Genomic DNA, 19,453 nt, shown 5'->3' with positions numbered 1-19,453 from the left:
ATCGCTCCGCTGTGAGCTCGATGACGGCGGCTCCGAGCCGCGGTGATGACGTACGCGGCGATGTTCCAAATGACTGCGCAGTGATATTGCCTACTCTGCCGACAGGAGAAGCCATGAAATACTGCCTTGTGCTGCACGCTGATATCCGGGGGCGGCTGTACCGTGCTGAAGGCTTCGTAGGGCCTCTGAACCAGGTGAGAGTTCGGGAAGACGTAGCAGGACTTGGAGCGTTTTAAATGGGGCACGTCTGGCTGCTGAAGCTGCACACCACCTCGGCCAAAAAGAAACTCCTGCGAGAGGGGACCATACTGGTGAAGGGACGACCATGCTTGGTCATTGATCCAGAAAATCGAGAGCTGAAGGTAAAAGTTCACTGGGTGGCATTCGACGTATCTGCAGACGCCCTTCGACGGGCCTTCAAGCCATAGGGGGAGGTCAAAGGTGTCACCCGCGAGAAGTGGAGAATCGAGGGCCTGGCAGACGTGGATTCCACTACCGTCATCGTCCGCATGCTGCTCCGTGAAGACATAACACCGGAGTTCCTGCCGCATCAGCTCCGCCTCTACGGAGGCCCGCTCCTGGTTGTCGTCCCCGGACGGGCACCGGTGTGCCTCCGGTGTCGACGCACGGGACACATACGGCGCGACTGTAGAGTGCCGAGGTGCGAGGAGTGTTGAGCCTTCGGGCATGAGGCCTCGGATTGCGTACGGTCGTACATTTGAGCTGCTGCTGAAAATGAGCCTAACGCGAAGAAGACCAGTGAGACGACACCGGCAGCAAAGGACGCGACTGACGCACTGGACGCCGGAAATGGACCGAGGCGATCAAGCGGCGGCTCAGCGACCCGGAGCAGGGAACCGACCAGACGCTTCAGCAGACTGAGGGACCCTGGCTCGTGGTGACGAGCAAGAGGGGTCGACGCGCTGGCCGCAGCCATTCTTCGTCTCTTCCCAGGTATGGCGAGAGGTGATCCCAGCGTACGAGGCCTGAGACTCGCTTTCTGATGGTTTCCCTTGAAAATGCCTTGCGTGTGGCTACGTTGAACGTTCGCGGACTTGAAGCCAGACGGCGGCAGCAACAGCTTTACCGGCTGTTCACCGAGCATGACCTGGACATTGTCGGAATTCAGGAAATCAAAGTCGAGAGCGAGGACCAGACTGACTACATGGTGCGGCCTTTTCTGGCGCAGTATGAAGTCTGCGTGAGTCAGGCTGTTGGTTTCTCGGCTGGCTGCTGCCTGTTCCTCAGAAAATCTCTAGGTGCTGCCGTGCAAACCGTCACGACCTGCCCATCTGGGAGGTTTGTAGTGTGTGATTTTTCTGTTATGGCAAATGAATGACGTGTCATTTGCGTTTATGCACGTAATGAGGCTGAGGAGCGCCGGGTTTTTTTCCAAAACGTTTACCAACATTGCCAGACCGATCGTTTTCTGATCATTTTGGGTGACTTTAATTGTGTCTGCCAAGCTGAAGACAGGTCCAACCGAACGCGCTAGAGGGATGCCGGTACCCTAGAATTAAATAACATTATTGAAGATTTAGTTCTGGAAGACGTCGCATGTTGTGTGCCTAGGTCAAACTGCATGCCTTTCACGCACTTTCAGGGTGTCAGTCACGCTAGACTGGACCGGGCGTATATCTCATCGGATCTGGTATATGTATGTCGGAGTTATTCTGTAGACTACGTTGCTTTTAGCGATCACTGCCTTGTAACATTCCAATTAGGTAAAAAGAAAGAGGAGGTCAATTTCTCATGGGAATTATGGAAAATGAATGCGACACTTCTAAAGGATGAACCATTTCTTTTCTGTATTAAGACAATCGGAGTGACTTGCAACTGAAAGGAGGCAGCGCAAGCGAGCGCTGGGAAACATTCAAACAGGAGGTGAAATTAACTGCACTTGAAAGGACATGTCTCCTCAAGTGTCAGGAGAAGAGCCGAGAATTGGAGCACCGAAAAAACTTAGACAAGCTGCTACAGGAAGAATGCCGAGCACCTGGCGCTTTCATTCAGGATATTAACCACTTGAAAGCCAAACTCGAAAGTCTCGATCGCGACCGATGCAGGGGGGCGGCATTACGGGCTCGTTCAGGGCGTTTCTTGGTGGGAGAGCAGCCGACAAAAAGAATGGTGGCGGCGGAAAAGAAATACGCGCGAGCTAATGATGTAGTTGAAATAGAACACCTTGGGGTTCTGTGCAGCGATAAAACTCATATTGAAGAGGCGTTTGTTCAAGACTATAAAAAGTTGTTCAGTTGTAGCGCCCCACCACTGGTCAGGATTTAAAGGCGACTTTCTGCCTCTACTGCCGAAGGTTGACGGAAACGATAAGGACTTTTTAGAGGAACCAATCAGCTAGTCAGAAGTAACAAAAGCGATAGATGACTTAAAACCCGGAAAATCGCCTGGCTCAGATGCTTAATTGCTGGTTTTTACAAAACATTTAAACATGAAATTTCATCCGTGTTACTCGTAGTTTTCACCGAGGCATATGAAAGAAAAGTCCCCCCCCCCCTTTTCACGCACACACACAGTGTTAATCCCTAAATGTGGCGACCCCGTCAAGCTTCGCAGTGTTAACTCCTACCGTTCAGTAAGCCTTACTAATGTTGACTATAAAATATTAATGAAAGTCCTCGCTCGCCGTTTGCAGCGTGTGATAACGAGTGTTTTTGGGCCTCATAAGACATGCGGCCTACAGGGTCGGACTATTTTGACCAACATTCATAATGCGCGCAGTATCTTGGAGTGTTGTGACGGTGAGCTGCGCAAAGTCGCCATGTTACAAGTTGACTTGGAAAAGGCCTTCGATCGGGTGTCTCATGACGTTTTAAGCCAAATTTCGAAGCATATCGATATAGGACGTATTATTTTTGAAGGTGTGCAAATGGCATATTATGATTGTACAACGAGTCTTGTTGTTAATAAGCGAGTCAGTGAACGCATTCCTGTAAAATCTTCTGTTAACAATGCTGTCCGCTCTCGCCATTACTCTTTGCATCGTATATTGAACCATACTGCTTCAGTATCATTCGGAGTGAGCATGTTCGCGGTTTTACCTTGAATGTGCGCGAGGTTTTTTTGGCTTATCCGGACGACATTGGTAACTTTTGGCACATATAGCGAGAGTATTGAAAAAGCTATCGAAATCACAGTGAACTGTCGAAATGTTCGGGTTTTTGGCACGGCCGATGGCCATCGAAGCCAAACTTTCTCGCTCACATTGCCTGGTCAACCCTTCCCATCCGTTATCTTGGCGTACCATTGGAATACTATCGTGACAGTGTGGATCTGTGGAAAGAAGAGACAGATAAGCTGCGCGAGAAAGCGGCCCCCAGTGCAGGCCGCCATTTTTCTATTTTCGCGAGAGCTACAGTGTGTAATTTATTTTTTGTCGCTAAGCTGTGGTATCTTCTACAGGTCTTGCATTGTTCTCGATTTCACATTCAGAAGCTGCATCGTGTGTTTGCTGTGTATGTTTGGGCGTCCAGCTGGGAGCGCGTCAGCCGAATGCATTTGTTTCGGCGCGTACGACATGGTGGTCTTTCTTTAACACACCTTTTCATACGCCAAATTGTTAACCGTTTTCTTTTCCTGCGAGATCAAGAAGATCCCTTTCTGGGTACTGTTCTTCAGGTTCAATTGTCGGGTGTCTTACCCAATTTCATCGTTTCATCCAATGACCGTGCTACGGGACCAGTGAGTGCTTATTGAAGGAAGTCGTCGGTGCATTCAAATTTCTAACCACGCGTTTCTCTTTGGAATATCTGAGTACTGTCTCTCGAAAGCGACTTACAAGAAATCTAATAGAAACGTCATTTTTAACCCCTTTGTATCGAGCTATTTGCAGCGAGACTTCAGGACAAGATGTACTTCTTCACGTTAAGAAAATGCTGGTCCCGGCCACAATTAAAACCTTTTTCTTTCAACTTCAGAGCGGAGCACTTCCGGTTAAAACATGGCTGGACGAAAAGGGCATATTTGTTCCCTGAACTGTGAACTGCACCTTGTGCAAAAGGCCCGAGTCGATAGAGAATCTGTTTTTAGATTGTTGGGACGCGTTGTTCTACTGGGATGTACTGCAGCGAGCTCTGAAATAGGAACTTCCTTTAAGCGCACACGGCATACGTTTTTTGCCTGTTGCTCTAACCGACTTTGTACCGAATGATTTACTTATGGCTATTGGCTTACACAGTATCTGGAAGAGCCGCATGGCAGTGCGGCATGCTGATGTAGATGCTCAACCAGTATGTCACTATTTTACTCAGAGCATTAGTCAGATTTGAGAAGTGTATAAGGTTTTGGGAGATGGGCCTGATTGGTTAACAGTCCTAGACGAACTGGTCACTTTAATATCATGTTAAATAGTGTGCGTCAGTCGTAAGTCAGCTTGACTTTTTTTACAAGTGCTTCTGGGGGTGTATTTTGTAAATGAATAATGCCTGGCAATAAAAAAAAGGGGGGATGGGTGGCCGAGTGGGCTAGCGCACACCAGCTCGGAGCACGTGGAGCGAAAGCTCGGCCTGCGGAACCCAGGGATCCTGGGTTCAATCTCCACCCCTGCCCGTTTCAATCTCAATGAGCATCGTACCGCCGTGCGGTCGTGTATCACTACTGCGTGATGCACGTTAAAGTCCCCAGGCTAACGGTTGTACTGCACTGGCGAAATTGCTCATCTACAGCCGAGAGACTCGTCGCCCCTTGAGGCAGACCAAGTTCTAGGCTGTATAAACACACAAACAACCCATTTTTTTTTTTTTTTTTTTTCTGGTGGCCCGATCGGTGGCGTGCTCCGACCACTTTGGTGGCTGGAACGGCTAGGACATTCTCTCGACGTCAACCTCACAGCAGCTTTGCTCGTCCCGAAACAATCTACGCCACGATTGCGGCGAATGTCACGTGCTGTCTTCAGGCTGCTCTCCGAGCGCTTGCCAGAGTGGGCCGTTTATAACGAAACATACAGTCATCACCCTTAGCGAAAAGTCGTTCAGAATCAGTACACTCGAAGTGTACTGAAGTATACTAAAAGTATACTTTCACTACGGTCTTTGTACTGATTGTTTACTTTAAGTGCACTTAAAGTATACTTCCAGTAAAAATGGCGGTGGACTGAAAGTATAGTCGTCCGTACAAAACTAGTACATGCAGTAGAATCGTAGTGCCGGCGGTGAAAAGTAGTTCAAAATCAGTATACAGAAAGTGCACAGAAAGTGAATCGGCCTATCTATCGCGTTTTTAGTGTGTTGATATTAAAAATCGCACTATATATATATATATATATAGTGCGTGCGATTTTTAACATCAACACACTAAAAACGCGATAGATAGGCCGATGCCTTTTTCACAGAATATTTGTGGGCTCGGCGGACATTAGATGAGTAAATAAACGTCACAGTACGTTGTCTAGTTAGCTTTTTTAATTGACAGTGTAATTGACCATGTATAATTTTTAATTTTAAAGGGGCTACGAATAAACTCTAGCCCAACTGAAACAATTTGCGAAAAGGTGACGAGTTCTGGGTTATTCATAGCTAAAACTCTGCCTTTCATCGCCTGATTAAAAACAGCGCGCTGGACAGAGCGCACGATGCTATTCTTACGTATTCCCTTCAGTCGAACCGTTGGAAGTATGATGCTGGAGCATCCACCAAAGGCACGCTGTCAAAAGTGTGCAACTTCGTTCATGCTGAATGCGACAGCACTTTATGAGGGTTCTAATTTTACTAGAAAATTAAATAATGCAAAGAACTCTAGTATGAGAAGTTTTCGCTAACACAAACAAACATTCCATCACCGATATGCCATGTCAAAACCGTAAGTCACTCTCCACTTTGCCCGTCCCTGCCGCGCGTGGTTCTTGAATCGAAGGAAAAAAGTGCGAAATTCGATAAAGAAATATGTGAAAGCCCCTTGGCTCTTTCGTAAATAGTTTTGATTGTGTTAGGCTCTAATAACGACTGCCTCTAAAACAGCGATAATAAAAAAGTAAATTTACGGATTTTAATAACTTAAAAAAAAATGTTGCCACGGTTATTCACCCATGTAATGTACGCCGAGTCGCACGAGACACATGAAGAGTGCATCAACATGACAGTGAGCCCCCAATTTTCCTGAAACCAGTTGATTAAAATATATCACCGGGTATAGCTGACATAATGTGACAAAGGGATGCTTCATTTCTCATTTCACTGCAGACCACGTGGTCCAAAAGTTCCCCGGGGAAACGACCGGCACTGTCATAGCATACTTACGTCGCAAATGCAACATTAGCTTACGCCGAAAAAAAGCACAAATAGAAAAATTAGCTGCATTGTACGCCACGGAAAGTAGCGTTATCTAACTTGTCAGTCATTATTTTAGCTAGTCATTTCTATAAATTTAGCAATTGAAAAGTCTACTTTTATTGCAAAGATAGCTTTTATTTTCCCTGAGCTGTATTTGTTACCTTTATTGAAGAATAAAAGTTTACTGTAAAAAAACTGAGCACTATTCGGAAGCTAGGCGATCGAGGGCAATCGCACCAAGTGTTTAATGCTGCTGATGAAAACGCAGGCACATGACTTTGTTTTCAAAGTGCACCGCCACTTGCGTGCTGCCTCAGAGGCTAGTAGACAAATTACGTTTGCAGCATAATCCAGTGTTTTTGTAATGCAGGTCTCAGCGCACTATACGCTGTTTCAGATATCTGCATCCACAGCAATCAAAAGGACAGGACGCAAAAGAAACCTCGGCTAACAATGGGGACATAAGATGGTCCACCTTGCATAGTCGCATGCAGCGCAAATCAACTTCTGAACCGCGTAAGCGAAGTGGTGTTATGAATGGAAGCTCGCTCTGAAATTGGCTGGAGAAATTGGCGCCTTCATGTAACAACCTCAAACTTTCACCGAAAGTGTTTTATGGTGTAGATTTATGTTGCAAAACTCTATGACATCTCAATTCACCTGAAAAGAGATCGACAATTGCAACAACGAACAACACCGTCGATCGAGAGTTCCACACTGTAAAAAATCGACGCAAATTTGACCTGTGAGAACTTGAGATTGGGCGAGTTGGTTGTTCATGTTTGTCGATGTTTAGCGCACTCAAAAAACTGCCATTCAAGCATTCACACACCCAAAGAACACTCCTTTCACACAGCGCTCATATTTGACGTGTATTTCCCTCATCAAAAAAGACGGGCACGCTCATTGTTTCAAAACACGAGGTTGCCCTCATTATTTATGTGCCGCGAGAGCCGATCCTTCCAGAAAAGCCGAAATGCAAGCGGTGCAAGCATGCGCTGATGAATCAAAATAGCCTTGCCGACAAGAGAGAAATTGCTTGAGATAGTTTCGGTTTTACACTGAAAAAGAAAACCGAAAGTTTAGATAAAACCTAAGATAGACTAAACTTTCTGTTCATTTTTTACGAATATAATAAAGTGACATTATTATTATTAATATATTGATTTGCTTAGTTTTGTCTTAGAAAAAAAGAACAAAAAGAAGAGACTTTTGAAAACTGCACAAGACCATCGCTATTGCAATCAGCTTCCGTTCCGCCGCCGTTGGAGTTCCAGAGGGTTTGAGCATCGTTTCCTTTTTACGTTTTAGCCGTTTTAGCGGATATTTTAGATAGCTTACTTACGAATACTGTGTTCAATAATAGCAAGCGATTACTGAGAGCTGTGAGACGCAGCGTCGCAAGTGGCGAACAGTCATGGCCGACTGGCGCAAGCGAAGGTGAGAAAAATTTCTTTTGTTTCTGCGAAGTGCGCCGCTGTTTCAAACTTCGTCTTGTACCGTGTGCTTGCTAAGCTATGCTTGACTCTCGCTATGCTCTACCCGGTTTTATTTCGTTATTTGAGAAGAGCGTATTTTCAAAATTTATGGCTCTCTCCACAGAGTGAGAAAGATTCGCGTGCGGCGGAACCGAGGGCCAGCCGAGGGCTTGTCCTGGGCGCCGTCCCTACGACGGTCGCCCGACGATGCTTTTGCGGAGCGTTCAAGTACAGTCTGACGGCAGTTCAAGCAATCACAGGTCATGCTAGTTCTGACGTGTGGTCCCAACAGTCTCTAGCCGACGATTTGTTTCATAAAGCGGGAGCGAGAAAAACGTCACAAGAGCGAGCAGCATGATTTCTTGCCCGTGCTGATGCCTGTGCCGTAGAGACGGACGATCTCTTCACGTATGCTGAAGCGGCACGTTTTCCAAGTTTGCGATTGTGTGTTGTGAATAAAGTGAGTTTGGATGTCACGTTTTTTGCATGACCAATTTTGAGCAATTTCGATAAGAGTAAAGCTATACGCACTCCGGAGTGCGCTTCGGACGGAAATGACTATACGCACTCCTCGGAAAGCTCATGCCGTTCGGGCCACCCTTTTCGTACGACGCGTGAATCACTGGGGAGCTCGTTAACCCAGCCCCCCGCCTGCGTTCACGCCGCTTCGCGGCGACAGTATCGGCTGCTAATTACAAAACGTAACCAGTACACGCCGCTTCGCGGCGTCCAGCCGGCAATCCAAGCCCCGCTGTCCCCGATCGCACCTCCGGAAAGGGAGTCCCATACCATTTAGTTCTGCAAAGTTCCTCAACAACATTCGATTTTTTTTTTAACTGTTCATCGCAAAAAAAAGAAATGTAAATATCGCCAAATGCCTCGACAAAACAAAATGTTTGAGAAAAAAAAAAAGAAAAAAAAAAGTAGGACACCGCGGATCAAACGCGTCCACTTGCGTATGAAGCGGACATCTTGACCACTATGCCATGCCACCGCTTAGGAAGCTCGTTGTGATCACTAGTTTTATACGAGAAAAGCGGAGTGCGTATAGCCATTTCCGTTCGAAGTTCACTCCGGAGTGCGTGTAGCTTTACTCTTTCGAGATAAACTCGCAAAGACTAAGCTTTCGCGAAAATCAGGTCGTTTACAGTAGTACGATTCATCTTGAAACCAATATCGAATACCGTATTATACTAATTTTCTAAAATACAATTTTATTATTAGCACACACAGCCCTGAAATTTGACATTCTCAGATGTTTTCGTTGTGACCTTCATCAATCCATGTGCTTAAAATGTAGAAGCTGCAACCTTAAATCTTTTCTTTTCTTTTTTTATGGAGCCTAAGATTTGAAGTAATAAATGTTGTGCTCTGCAATGAACACTATTACCTGTAGCATAGCCCTGGACATGCAGGAAGGCACACCACTAATGTCTGGCTTATCAGGCTTTCCGAAACGATATTGTCCGATTTTCCTCACCCTTTTGTCAGGATGAAGTTGTTACTATCTTGCCTTCCTCACATAGTGGTCCTTTGAGCGAATTATGTGATGTTAAATCATGGAGTGGCCCCCATAGGGTAATTTTCTCTTCTCTTTTTACGCAGGATGTAATGGCATACCATCATCACAAAGGAGAGTGTACAGTGAGGCAGGCTCGAAAACTTGAATAAAGTGATAAGTAGGATTTCAATTCCTGTCTTATCAATTACGCGAATAACACTGATCATAATGTTTGTATGCTACACATACATACTTTCAGTTGAAAAATGCAATGCACCTCTTCTTTATGGCTTTTCTCACACAGTTTCAGAAGACGCCGGTACGTCATTCTCACGAGGAATAGAGCTGCCAAAGATTTCCTCGTTAATTTCCTGACTCATTTTTAAGAGTGCATCTCCCGATGGTGGCGCCTCTGCATTATCATCATCAATTGACTTGTCAACGGCGTTTCTCGACATTTCACAAGAATGAAGCTATATGACATGAAATTCCACAGGTTGGAATACAGCCGTTCAAAGAAACACCTTTGAAAAGTCAGCTTTTTAAATGCAGGCGCCGATTTTTCTGGCCAATTTAAGACCGTTCTTTCCATTCAGAACGCCCGGCATACACGGCGTCCCAGATAACTTGCACCATACTTAAAAAAACACCGGAGGGCTCTGCAGGAATGAAGTCAACTGTCGTTAGCAAGCGTCTTGAGAAAGTGCACAGATTTTTTTAATGCGCCTGGTTATGTAAATAACCAAGATTAATGAGCTAACCTTTCAAATATTCCTTTAAGGGCCAAGATGTCAATTGTAAAGTTGCAGGGCGCATTGAGAAACACCCAATTAAAGTGTTTGAAACATAATACGTTTTCGTGCTTTTTTCCGGCCTTCAAAGAACGCACATTCGCGGCGCGCTCGCACGCCGTGATTGGGGAAGCGAGTTGTCACGCGGTATTTTTTGTATTTCGCGGGCGTTTTTTTGAAGGCTTAGTGCACCTTGTTGAAAATGGTTTAATTTGGTGTTTTTAATGCGCTCTACAACTTTACATTTCACACCTCGACTTTTAAATGAAGATTTCAAAAGTTAACTTGTTACTCTTTATTAAATAAATAGGCGCACTAAAACAATTTCGTGCACTTTCGCAAAAGTCTTTCTAACAGCGTTCAGTTGGTTTCACTCCCGCAAAACGCTCCGGTTTTTTTTTTTTGTGTTTTTTTTTAAAGTTTGGTGCAAGTTTTTTGGGACACTCCGCAGATATGTACTGGTAGTGTACACTTAGTGCACTAAAAGCATATATGTAGTGTACTAAACTTGCACTTATAGTATGCTAGAAGTGCACTCGAGGTGCACTTATGGTATATTACATATGTACTTGGGGTGTACTAAAGGTATACTATTTTGTTTCATAAAAGTGTGAAACTAGTACGATTTCAGTACATGCCCCAAGTTCACTATTAGTATACTTTCAGTATACTGATTTTGAACGACTTTTCGCTAAGGGCAGGCTCAACATTCCAACGTGCGATTGACAATTACGGCTATTATAGATCATATGCAGCCTAGTTCTAAGCACGACGGTTATATTTCAAATATCGTTGATGTATCCCTTTAAAGAAACTGAGAACGTAACTAATTTAAATCAAAGCTAATGTATAATGAGGAACATGATTTAATCGAAAATAGCACACAGCATTACGAATGTATTTTACTCGTAGGTCATTTCGGGTACTACTGAGTACTTTAGTTTGTTACTAATAATACGAACGTGTTACCAGCGACGCCATTGCTTTCAACGCGTTACTTCCAAGTCTGGCTAGGGTGTAGTAGGCCGGCCCGGACCAAGCGATTATTTTTTTGAAACTGAAACTAGATCATCAGAGTAGAGTTCCATTTAGGCGGATGTTTCAGTTTATTTTGCTTGGAAGCATTTTGTTTTCAAAGAGTCTTCATGTTCTGAGAAAGTGAATGAGCACGTACCGAAGCTGCCTCTGGGGCAGTCCATCTCGGCGCACGTGTCTGGTGGCGAAGCAGACCACCTGGTTCCGCGGTACACGGCCTCCAAGCACATGGCTCTTTCGGGTAGGGCGGCGGTTCTGGGCTGTCTTTCACCTGGGTGAGGAACAGTGGAGAAAATCGTGCACTCAACTTTCGATCTTAGAGCTGCATAAAGAATTGTACAATGTTTGGCACTGTATATTTCTTTTAATTTCATTAGGGACCTTCCGTAGATTCCCTAAATCATTATTACGATTCGACCCATGGCCCAGATACAGCTCTTGTGTAACAACCTTCGCCGTAGATATTATTCACGTGTCAGTATTGTCACGAATGGCAATTGATAAGGCGATGATAACTGAAGAAGACTAAACGTTTAATGGGGCGAACTTGTGCACAAAATAAAGAGAACACAAAGAAGAATAACAGAGCGTCGCGGGCGTCGAGGTCGGCGTAAGAGCAGGTTCGAGCGCTAGGGCGAGACTGAGTCCGGTGCGCCACGTGGAGCCCCTTATGTACTGTACATGCGTGAGCTCCTGGAATAATCGGCGTAGAATATTCAACACGTAGAACATTCGGACCTCGAACGCGCCGACTTGATTCTCGAATCTACCAGAAAACTAGTTTGCAGGAGTAACAAATAATGCGGCGCTCCCAGGATTGGAACCCTGGCGTTTCGCGTGGGAGGCAGGCACGATAACCGTTAGGCTACGCGCGCGCTGCCTGCTTGGCCACATGCGCGCGCGGCAATATGAAATTGTTTAGTATTTAAGTTGTTCTAACTAAGTTGCGATCTCGCTGTTTGTGAATAATTATCAAGGCTTCAGGGGGGAGTTCGAGTGCACGGAAAGAAAAACAAATATTTAAATGAATGAATGGACGAAAGAAAACAATGATTAATAAAAGGTAGGCAAGAGTAAAACTCTGCTGTGTCAAAACACCAAATAGGCATAAAAGAAAAGATTCGAAAGGCGTGTTAGCACCTTCCGTAGTAACAATGATGCCGGGCGCACAATTGTATTCTGCGAAAGGTTATGAAAACACCGAAAATACTTTGTAGTGCTTCGCGCTGGACTTTGCACAGAGGAACGCGGTACAAATTTGGTACTTCAAATGCGCGCGTCTCGGACAGAGAACCCCGCCAAATCTATGCGGAGTGCAAGTTCGTCTGCTTCTAGCTCAGGGGTTGCGATGACTTCAAAACGCCGACCTTATATTGGCTGATTCAACAAATAAGTGCGTAGACCTCAAGGCATCTACTCTAGCATTGGGGTATATCCACTATCCTTTCAATCAAAGCCAATCAGAGCCCGGCGTTGTTCTGACGTCACCGTAACGCTTGCGCAAGAAGCAGAAGCAAGAAGCGCAAGAAGAAGCATAACGCTCTACCGAGAGTGGAATGTGAAGGTCGCACTCCTTGCGGCCGCACACTCCAGCTTTGACCCTCCCATCTTGGGCCTCGGCACTTTCCTACGTAGCTTGTTGTCTTTTCCCTCGCCCCCTGCACGCACTCCCATCATATCCGAGCAGTTTAGACGCGAGTGCCGCGTCAACGTTCGGCTCATTACTCGTGTTCAGTCAGTCACTCACGACCGATCGATTTTTTTCTTGCACTCCTTGTCATTGCAAAAAGGGCTTTACAGAAAACCGCAAAGAGCCAGCCAGATTCTTCACTTCATATTAAATGATGAGAATGGGGACGCAGGTGGGCTTCCAAATCATCGGAATTACTCGGGAAGAAAATGAAACAAATTGGACAGCGCAAACGACGTGTAACTAAATCGGATGAAAAGTGCCAGATTTGAACCCGCTAGGAAAAATAAATTAGTGGATTCAAATAGAATACGGAAATATTCTAAAATGTTGAGGAATATCTTACAGACCCGAAGTAATAAAACAGCGCAAAAACACACACGAGCACAAGTAGAAGACAACAGAAACGCCGCGCTTTTAACGTCGTCTTCTTATGCTTGCGGCTTTTTTTTATTTTATTTTTATTTCTTATTTATACTGATCCTGCACCAACTCGCCCAACTACACACCGTACCTTTTTTTTTTAATTGGTTGAGTTTATGTGTTTTATTTTTTTATGAATACACAGTACACAGAAACTTAGGCACTAATTTGCCTAGACATGTTTTTTATATATCGGTAGGGCCCGTTCTGTTACTATTATTGGAACATCAGGCCAAACCCTAGTCATAATGTAAACCTCTGGTATGATCGGTCATCAAGTTTTAATTGTTATAATTAAAAAAATCCGGACTGCCGAATATAGAGCCACAACACCCCAATTGAAAAAAAAAGCCGGTATACCTAATGATTAAAAGGCCACCATTAAGTGCGACCGCAGCCCATGCTCGATCCGATTGAATGAAGCAGCTTCGAACGTGCATCCTTAGGCTGCTCGTCGTCTTTTTGAGTTTGCTTCCACCGTCTAAAGCAATCAGTCAAATAAAAAGAAAACAAAAAAAAAAAACAAAGAATTACACCCTAAGCACTGTGCGCGATTGGTTTGGCCGGTTATAAACCAACTCACTGACGTCGCGCCACTGTGGGGGCACTGCTGTTGCTACTGCGCACGCGCAAAAGCTTCACTCCTCCCGAATTCGGTTTTGCGCACGCGCAGAGCTCAAACCTGGTGTGGGCAAAGCGGGCTTGGCTGTAAACACCATGTCGGTGCGAATATGACGACGGCCATGATGATAGACTATTAGATCTGCTTGATGAGTTCAACGGGATCGGGGCATGGGCTGCGGTCAGATAAAAGGGGCAAGGATGTATAGGATGCCTATTTTCGGTTTCACCGTATGTTTACATGTATTCGAGGCTAGACTACAAGAACGCACGCACACACAGACTAAAAGCGCCAGGTCAGGGTGCTCTCACTGCGGTCGACTGGTTCGTCCGATGATAGCCCACACGCAGAAAGAAAATGGGCGACGTGACGCAGCACTTTCGTCACTGCTCGATCGACCTGCGCTTCGACAAGGTGAAGGGAAGTATACAACGTGCGTGCGGGTTTGTCCGCTGCTTGCGCACCTCATGCTTTTGTTTTCCGAAGACCTCACCCAATGTCGCTGCGCGCTTGACTGCCTAGTCATCGCGCGTCCCTTGACTTGAACTTTGGTTGCTATAGACGCTTTTGGTGTTTGCAAACAAGCGGCGCTTGACGCTGATTGGATACCCCCCCGCGACTTCCGGTCGAAGAATTTCCGGTTTTTTCCTGCGTGGTTTCCCAATGGTGCGTACGAGCTGGGTTGCTGATGTTTCGACCGGCGTGATAATTTTAGTGTGCAGAGTGTTTACCCTTTCGCCTACGGAAATGTCAAGTGACTATTTTAAAGGGCTCGACATCGAGGCACAGAATCGGTATCGAGAGAAGTTGTCGTTCAGGGGCCAAGAGCTGCCCGACCCGCTGGACGGTGATCTGGTACGGTTTAGCTTTTCTTCGGACTCCAGGAACTTCCCCCCAGTCACGGCAGCAGATATCTTCATGTATCTCGTGGAAGGAGTGTGCTTTTATACCAAGGAACAGTTCAAAAGCCACAAGATGGGCGAAGCATACAACGCCTTTGTGAGTGGAAAAGTGAAACGGCTTGTGTCGTTCAAGGCAGGCAAGCGTGGGGAAGGCATCGTCGTCATTGCGGCAACTGTCGAGGCCAGTCAAATGCTAACGAAAGCATACCAACCGTGGTGCGTTGTCCAGGACGATGGAACTGTTACTAGTGCCCATTGCACGTGCATGGCCGGGTGAGTACTTCATTCACAAGAGTCTATTTGAGTGATTGGAAGTTTTGGCAGATCGTTTTCGGAGGCCCGCCACCGCTCCGGGCGTGCGCTTCAAACGTGATTCGAAGTGGGAGCGCTATCTCCCGCTAGCAATATCGTTCCCTGTAGACACGATCTACTAAAACTCACGATTTCCTACTCCATTGTTCGATCTCACGCGACTCTTAAGATATCTACAAGAGTCTGGGTTTCCGATTTCCCTTTAGAATTGCGTGAAAAAAAAAGAAAGACGCGGGCACTGTTTACCCACAAAAACACTGCTTGACTAACGTATTTTATTTTGATGTATCATTCGCGAACAGGCTGCACGTATCTACATAGTGGTAATCGTTTTGAGTCGCTATGCATAATCAAAGTATAAGTGCATGTAATTACAAATTGCCGCCATGTCATGAAACTTGATGCTGTGCAGTTCTTCGAAGTTGCACGAAATTTTCTTTAATCTAATGGGTGCTTTTATGGTGTTATGCTTGTCACATTCGTCAACACATGGAGCTTCATGCTTTCCTTGCATTTTCTGGGTACTTAATACATCATATTTATGCTGTTGTGGATTTCAGCCTGGGGGAATGCTGTACTCACGTTGCTGCTCTACTCTTCAGCGTTGAAGCAACTGTGAAGTATGGGCTAAACAACCCATCACCGACTGATGTGGCATGCAGGTGGATTGAGGTGTCAAGAAAAAGTGTAGTAAGCCTTTCATGATTTCAAGTCTTCACTTTTGCTCTGTCACATCAGTCTTTTTTCAGAACTGCAAGAACTAACTGCAAAATTGCATGCAGGCAGCGCCACTTAGCGGCATCATATTCTTCAAGCCTAAGGTAGGACAGGCTGTGATTCAAGTTGCTCTGAGACCACGGGGACCTGTACCGACATGGACAGACGAACAAGTTCGCGGCTTCATGCACCGAATAAAAGTGAGAAAATCGAAATAAATTATTTTCAGTTCATAAGTCCAGTGTCTTGTGCCTATAGCCATCCGAAATATCCTGACTGGGTAACTGTGCATGACTACACTAAAAATCCGGGTTCAACTCCCAGGTCGAGGGTTGGCCAGTGATGTTTGCATTACACATTGTCACCAACCAATGTACACTTTAATCCGGTTTTTGTTCTTATAGGCATTAGCCCCAAAAACGCTTCTGCTGTGCTCGATCACGGACAGCGAGGAAACTGACTCCGCTCCTGAAGCAGCTGACCAAGAACCAGAGAGACCGGCCAAGCGCAAGGAGACGCCCTCACAGTTGCCGCTTGGTGGTATTTACCAAAACATGGACCTAAAAGCAGCCCAGGAAGTTCGGCTAACAGCTGCACATTGTACTGAGATTGAGAAAGCCACTCGCGGGCAATCAAGATCCCTCAGATGGAAGCAAGAACGGAAGGGCAGAATAACAGCGTCTGTCTTGGGTCGTGTGGCTACATGCCAGAGCGGTGCCGATGGCCTTGTTGCGGAGGTTATGGGGTATATAGAGGCACCTCGTGTTTCAAACCTCCGTTGGGGCTCTGAAAAGGAACCAGAAGCTAAACGAGCATTTATTGCAAAGGAGTCCCTGAAACATAAAGACCTGCAACTAAATGAGTGTGGTTTGTTTGTTGTAGGAAGCCTGCCCTTTCTAGCTGCATCTCCCGATGCCATTGTCTCTTGCGCATGCTGCGAGAAGGCAGTCCTGGAGGTCAAGTGTGCTGCATCAATGAAAGGTGCTTCCCTCACTAAAACGTCTAAGCGTTTACCTTATCTCGATGAGAACCTGCAGCTGAGGCACGATCATGGTTACTATGCCCAAGTACAAGCACAAATGGCGGCCACGAAGCTCCGTCGAGCATACTTTGCTGTTTTTACGGGACCTCCCATAAATATTGAGGTTATAACCTTTGATGAGAATTTCTGGGCAGCTGCAAAACTTAAAGCAGAGTGCTTTTTTATTAACCACATCTTTCCAGAACTGCAGTCCGTGCGAATCTTCAAGCAAATAAAATGTGCGAGGACAACATGCCATTGTCATGGCGCTAGGTCGGGCCGTGTTGTTGAATGTTCACTTTGTTGCGACATTTTCCATCTGAAGTGTGTAAACCTTAAACGCACACCAAGATCATGGGTGTGCACTGCATGCCAAACTGTCAGCCGTACTGGCGACAACTGAATGTCAGCACAGCTTGTTCGGACTTTTTTTTCTTTCTTGGTGTTGCTGCATGTAATTAGGCTGCATAGCCTTGAATGTTAACTTTGTTGTGACAATTTCCATCTGAAGTGTGTAAACCTTAAACGCACACCAAGATCATGGGTGTGCACTGCATGCCAAACTGTCGGCCATACTGCAGCGACAACTAAATGTCAACACAACTTGTTCGGACTTTTTTCTTTTTTGTGCTGTATGCAATTAAAAATTGTAAGAATATCTTTTTGCTGTCTGGCTTTGATGTTACTAGTCAAGTATGTTTATAAGTTATTTTTACAGCTCAAAAGTGCCCCAAATGTACTATACACATACAAAAAGTTCTGAACAATTCGACGAACAAGCATGTACAGTACATACCAGTGAATATTTTATACTATTATGATCATAAGGGCTTAAATTATAAAAAAAGCCAAAGCCTGTCAAGGTGGCAGCTTGAGTTCAGGTTTTATCTGTCGCAAAAAAACTTTGGTCTAGTTTATGTAATTTAAAAGGTTAAAGTGCAAACTAAAGCATATACAAAATAAGACACACGTACGACATGGACAGGCGCAGGCCTGCCCTTGTCGTACGTGTGTCTTATCTCGTCTGTGTTTCACTTTGCACTTTCATTTGTCACATGTAATTAGTAGTCAAGAAAATTATGCACCCAGCAACCAAAAGTAAGCATAATAAAAATGCTTGTATTTACCGATCAATGCAGTCTAGCACTCAAGAAATTATTATAAGGCACACTGACTTCACACTTCACCATGTGTTGCTTCCTTTGCAATGAAAACATTTAGTGATGCACAGCCAAGCCCTTGTGACTGTTGATAGGAGTTGGCAGGTTGACATGCCCAGCACACGCAGCCGCTAATTTGTCCATGGCTGCATAGCCTTCAACGCTGGCTGTTCTCGCAAGCTTTCCTGGCGGCTGTTGATGATAAGAGTTTGCAGGTTGACAAGTTCACCACACACAACTGCTGACTTGTCCATGGTTGCATAGCCTTCATTGCCAGCTGTTCTCACGAGCTTTCCTAGCGGCTGTTGATGAGAGGAGTTTGCAGGTTGACAAGCCCGCCGCACACCGCTGCTATCTTGTCAATGGTCACGTAGCCCTCATCGCCGGCTCTTTTCACGAAACTTACCGGCAGCTCAGTCTGGAATAATCTAAAAACTTTCAGCTTTCGTATTGCTCTCTCAACATGGATGCGGACGCTGGAGAGTTTCCTTGACGCAGTGACTTCAGCTCCAGGTAGTTGGGTGCGCTTCTTTGTTAGTGAGGGCATCAAAAGGGTTGCGCCTCGAGCTGCAAACATGTCTTCACAGCGGAACCCTCTGTCAACAAGATAGACATCTCCCTCTTCAACCATGTCAAGTAGCCCACTGTGTAAGGTTAGCTCCTTGTCGGAAACCCTGCCCCCCCAGGCTTTCGAAACAAACGTGATTGCTCCTGACGGGGATACCACAACAAGCAGCTTGATGGTATTGTGGTGTTTGTAGCTGGAAAAAGTTTGGCTTCTGGCCTTCATTACAGTTGGTCTCTGGATAAATACTTCCGTGCAGTCAATTATTCCCCTGACATGGTCAAATAATGGGTCTCGAAATGCTCGAGGACGATGGGTTTGAATCGACCGTCGAGATGGCCAGATGATGAACTTCTTGAGATTCTCTGCCAAAACGTCGAGCCACGAGTGGAAAATTACACTTACAGTGCATGCTGAGATGCCAAATCGACATGCCAGGTCTTGTGTTAGAAGACCTAGTCGCAGTCGCATGAGCACTAGGATCAGTTGCTGCTCTGGATCTAGGCATGTCCTTTGTGGTGGATTCCAGATGGACAGCACAAACTGCAGCAAGGCATTAAACATGGCTGTAGACACTAGCCCCGTGTAAAATTTCACAGTCTTGTCAGACTGCATGACTGTGCTTTTGGTAACTTCCGGAAGGTTGGGTGGCTTCTTTTCCTCCTCAAGCTCAGCAATCTTCTTTTTAGCGACTGCCAAGTCCTGTTCCATACAAATGATGCGCTCTTTTAATGATTTGTTCTCCAAAATCTGGTTTGAGATGTCCTGTAGAGTAAGTGTTGTTTCTGTCATTGCGTCACAGGCCTTTTCAACATTGTCCTCGTGGCCAACACTCTCAATGGTGACTGTAGGAGGGCCAGGGTCCACTGCAGGGGGGCCACTTGGCGCATGCTTGTTCTTAGCACGCTGGTACCGTGCGATCTTCTGCTCGAGGTTCCCTCGAACACGATAA

General features: G+C 45.7%; 3 protein-coding genes across 3 annotated transcripts in view; 1 reads left to right on the top strand and 2 right to left on the bottom strand.

The window, feature by feature from the left end:
* Positions 1 to 19,453, bottom strand: part of LOC8030827 (adhesion G protein-coupled receptor L2) — a 122,890-nt gene that overhangs the window by 61,097 nt on the left and 42,340 nt on the right. The window contains exon 3 of the mRNA XM_040215187.1: positions 11,229 to 11,360. Coding sequence (XP_040071121.1) covers positions 11,229 to 11,360 — 132 coding nt within the window. The remainder of the gene's footprint in view (positions 1 to 11,228; positions 11,361 to 19,453) is intronic.
* Positions 14,414 to 17,221, top strand: LOC115313676. The gene is made up of 4 exons (XM_040215188.3): positions 14,414 to 14,999; positions 15,599 to 15,728; positions 15,821 to 15,955; positions 16,160 to 17,221. The coding sequence occupies exons 1-4, from the start codon at positions 14,488 to 14,490 to the stop codon at positions 17,177 to 17,179; spliced, it is 1,797 nt and encodes a 598-aa protein (XP_040071122.2). The 5' UTR covers positions 14,414 to 14,487; the 3' UTR covers positions 17,180 to 17,221.
* Positions 18,163 to 19,317, bottom strand: LOC115316513. Its single transcript, XM_029975892.4, has one exon. The coding sequence runs from the start codon at positions 19,291 to 19,293 to the stop codon at positions 18,232 to 18,234; it is 1,062 nt and encodes a 353-aa protein (XP_029831752.2). The 5' UTR covers positions 19,294 to 19,317; the 3' UTR covers positions 18,163 to 18,231.

This window comes from Ixodes scapularis, unplaced genomic scaffold (assembly GCF_016920785.2).
Source record: "Ixodes scapularis isolate PalLabHiFi unplaced genomic scaffold, ASM1692078v2 PGA_scaffold5__190_contigs__length_132052651, whole genome shotgun sequence".
NCBI lineage: Eukaryota > Metazoa > Arthropoda > Arachnida > Ixodida > Ixodidae > Ixodes > Ixodes scapularis.
This window is presented reverse-complemented; position numbering and strand designations above follow the sequence as displayed.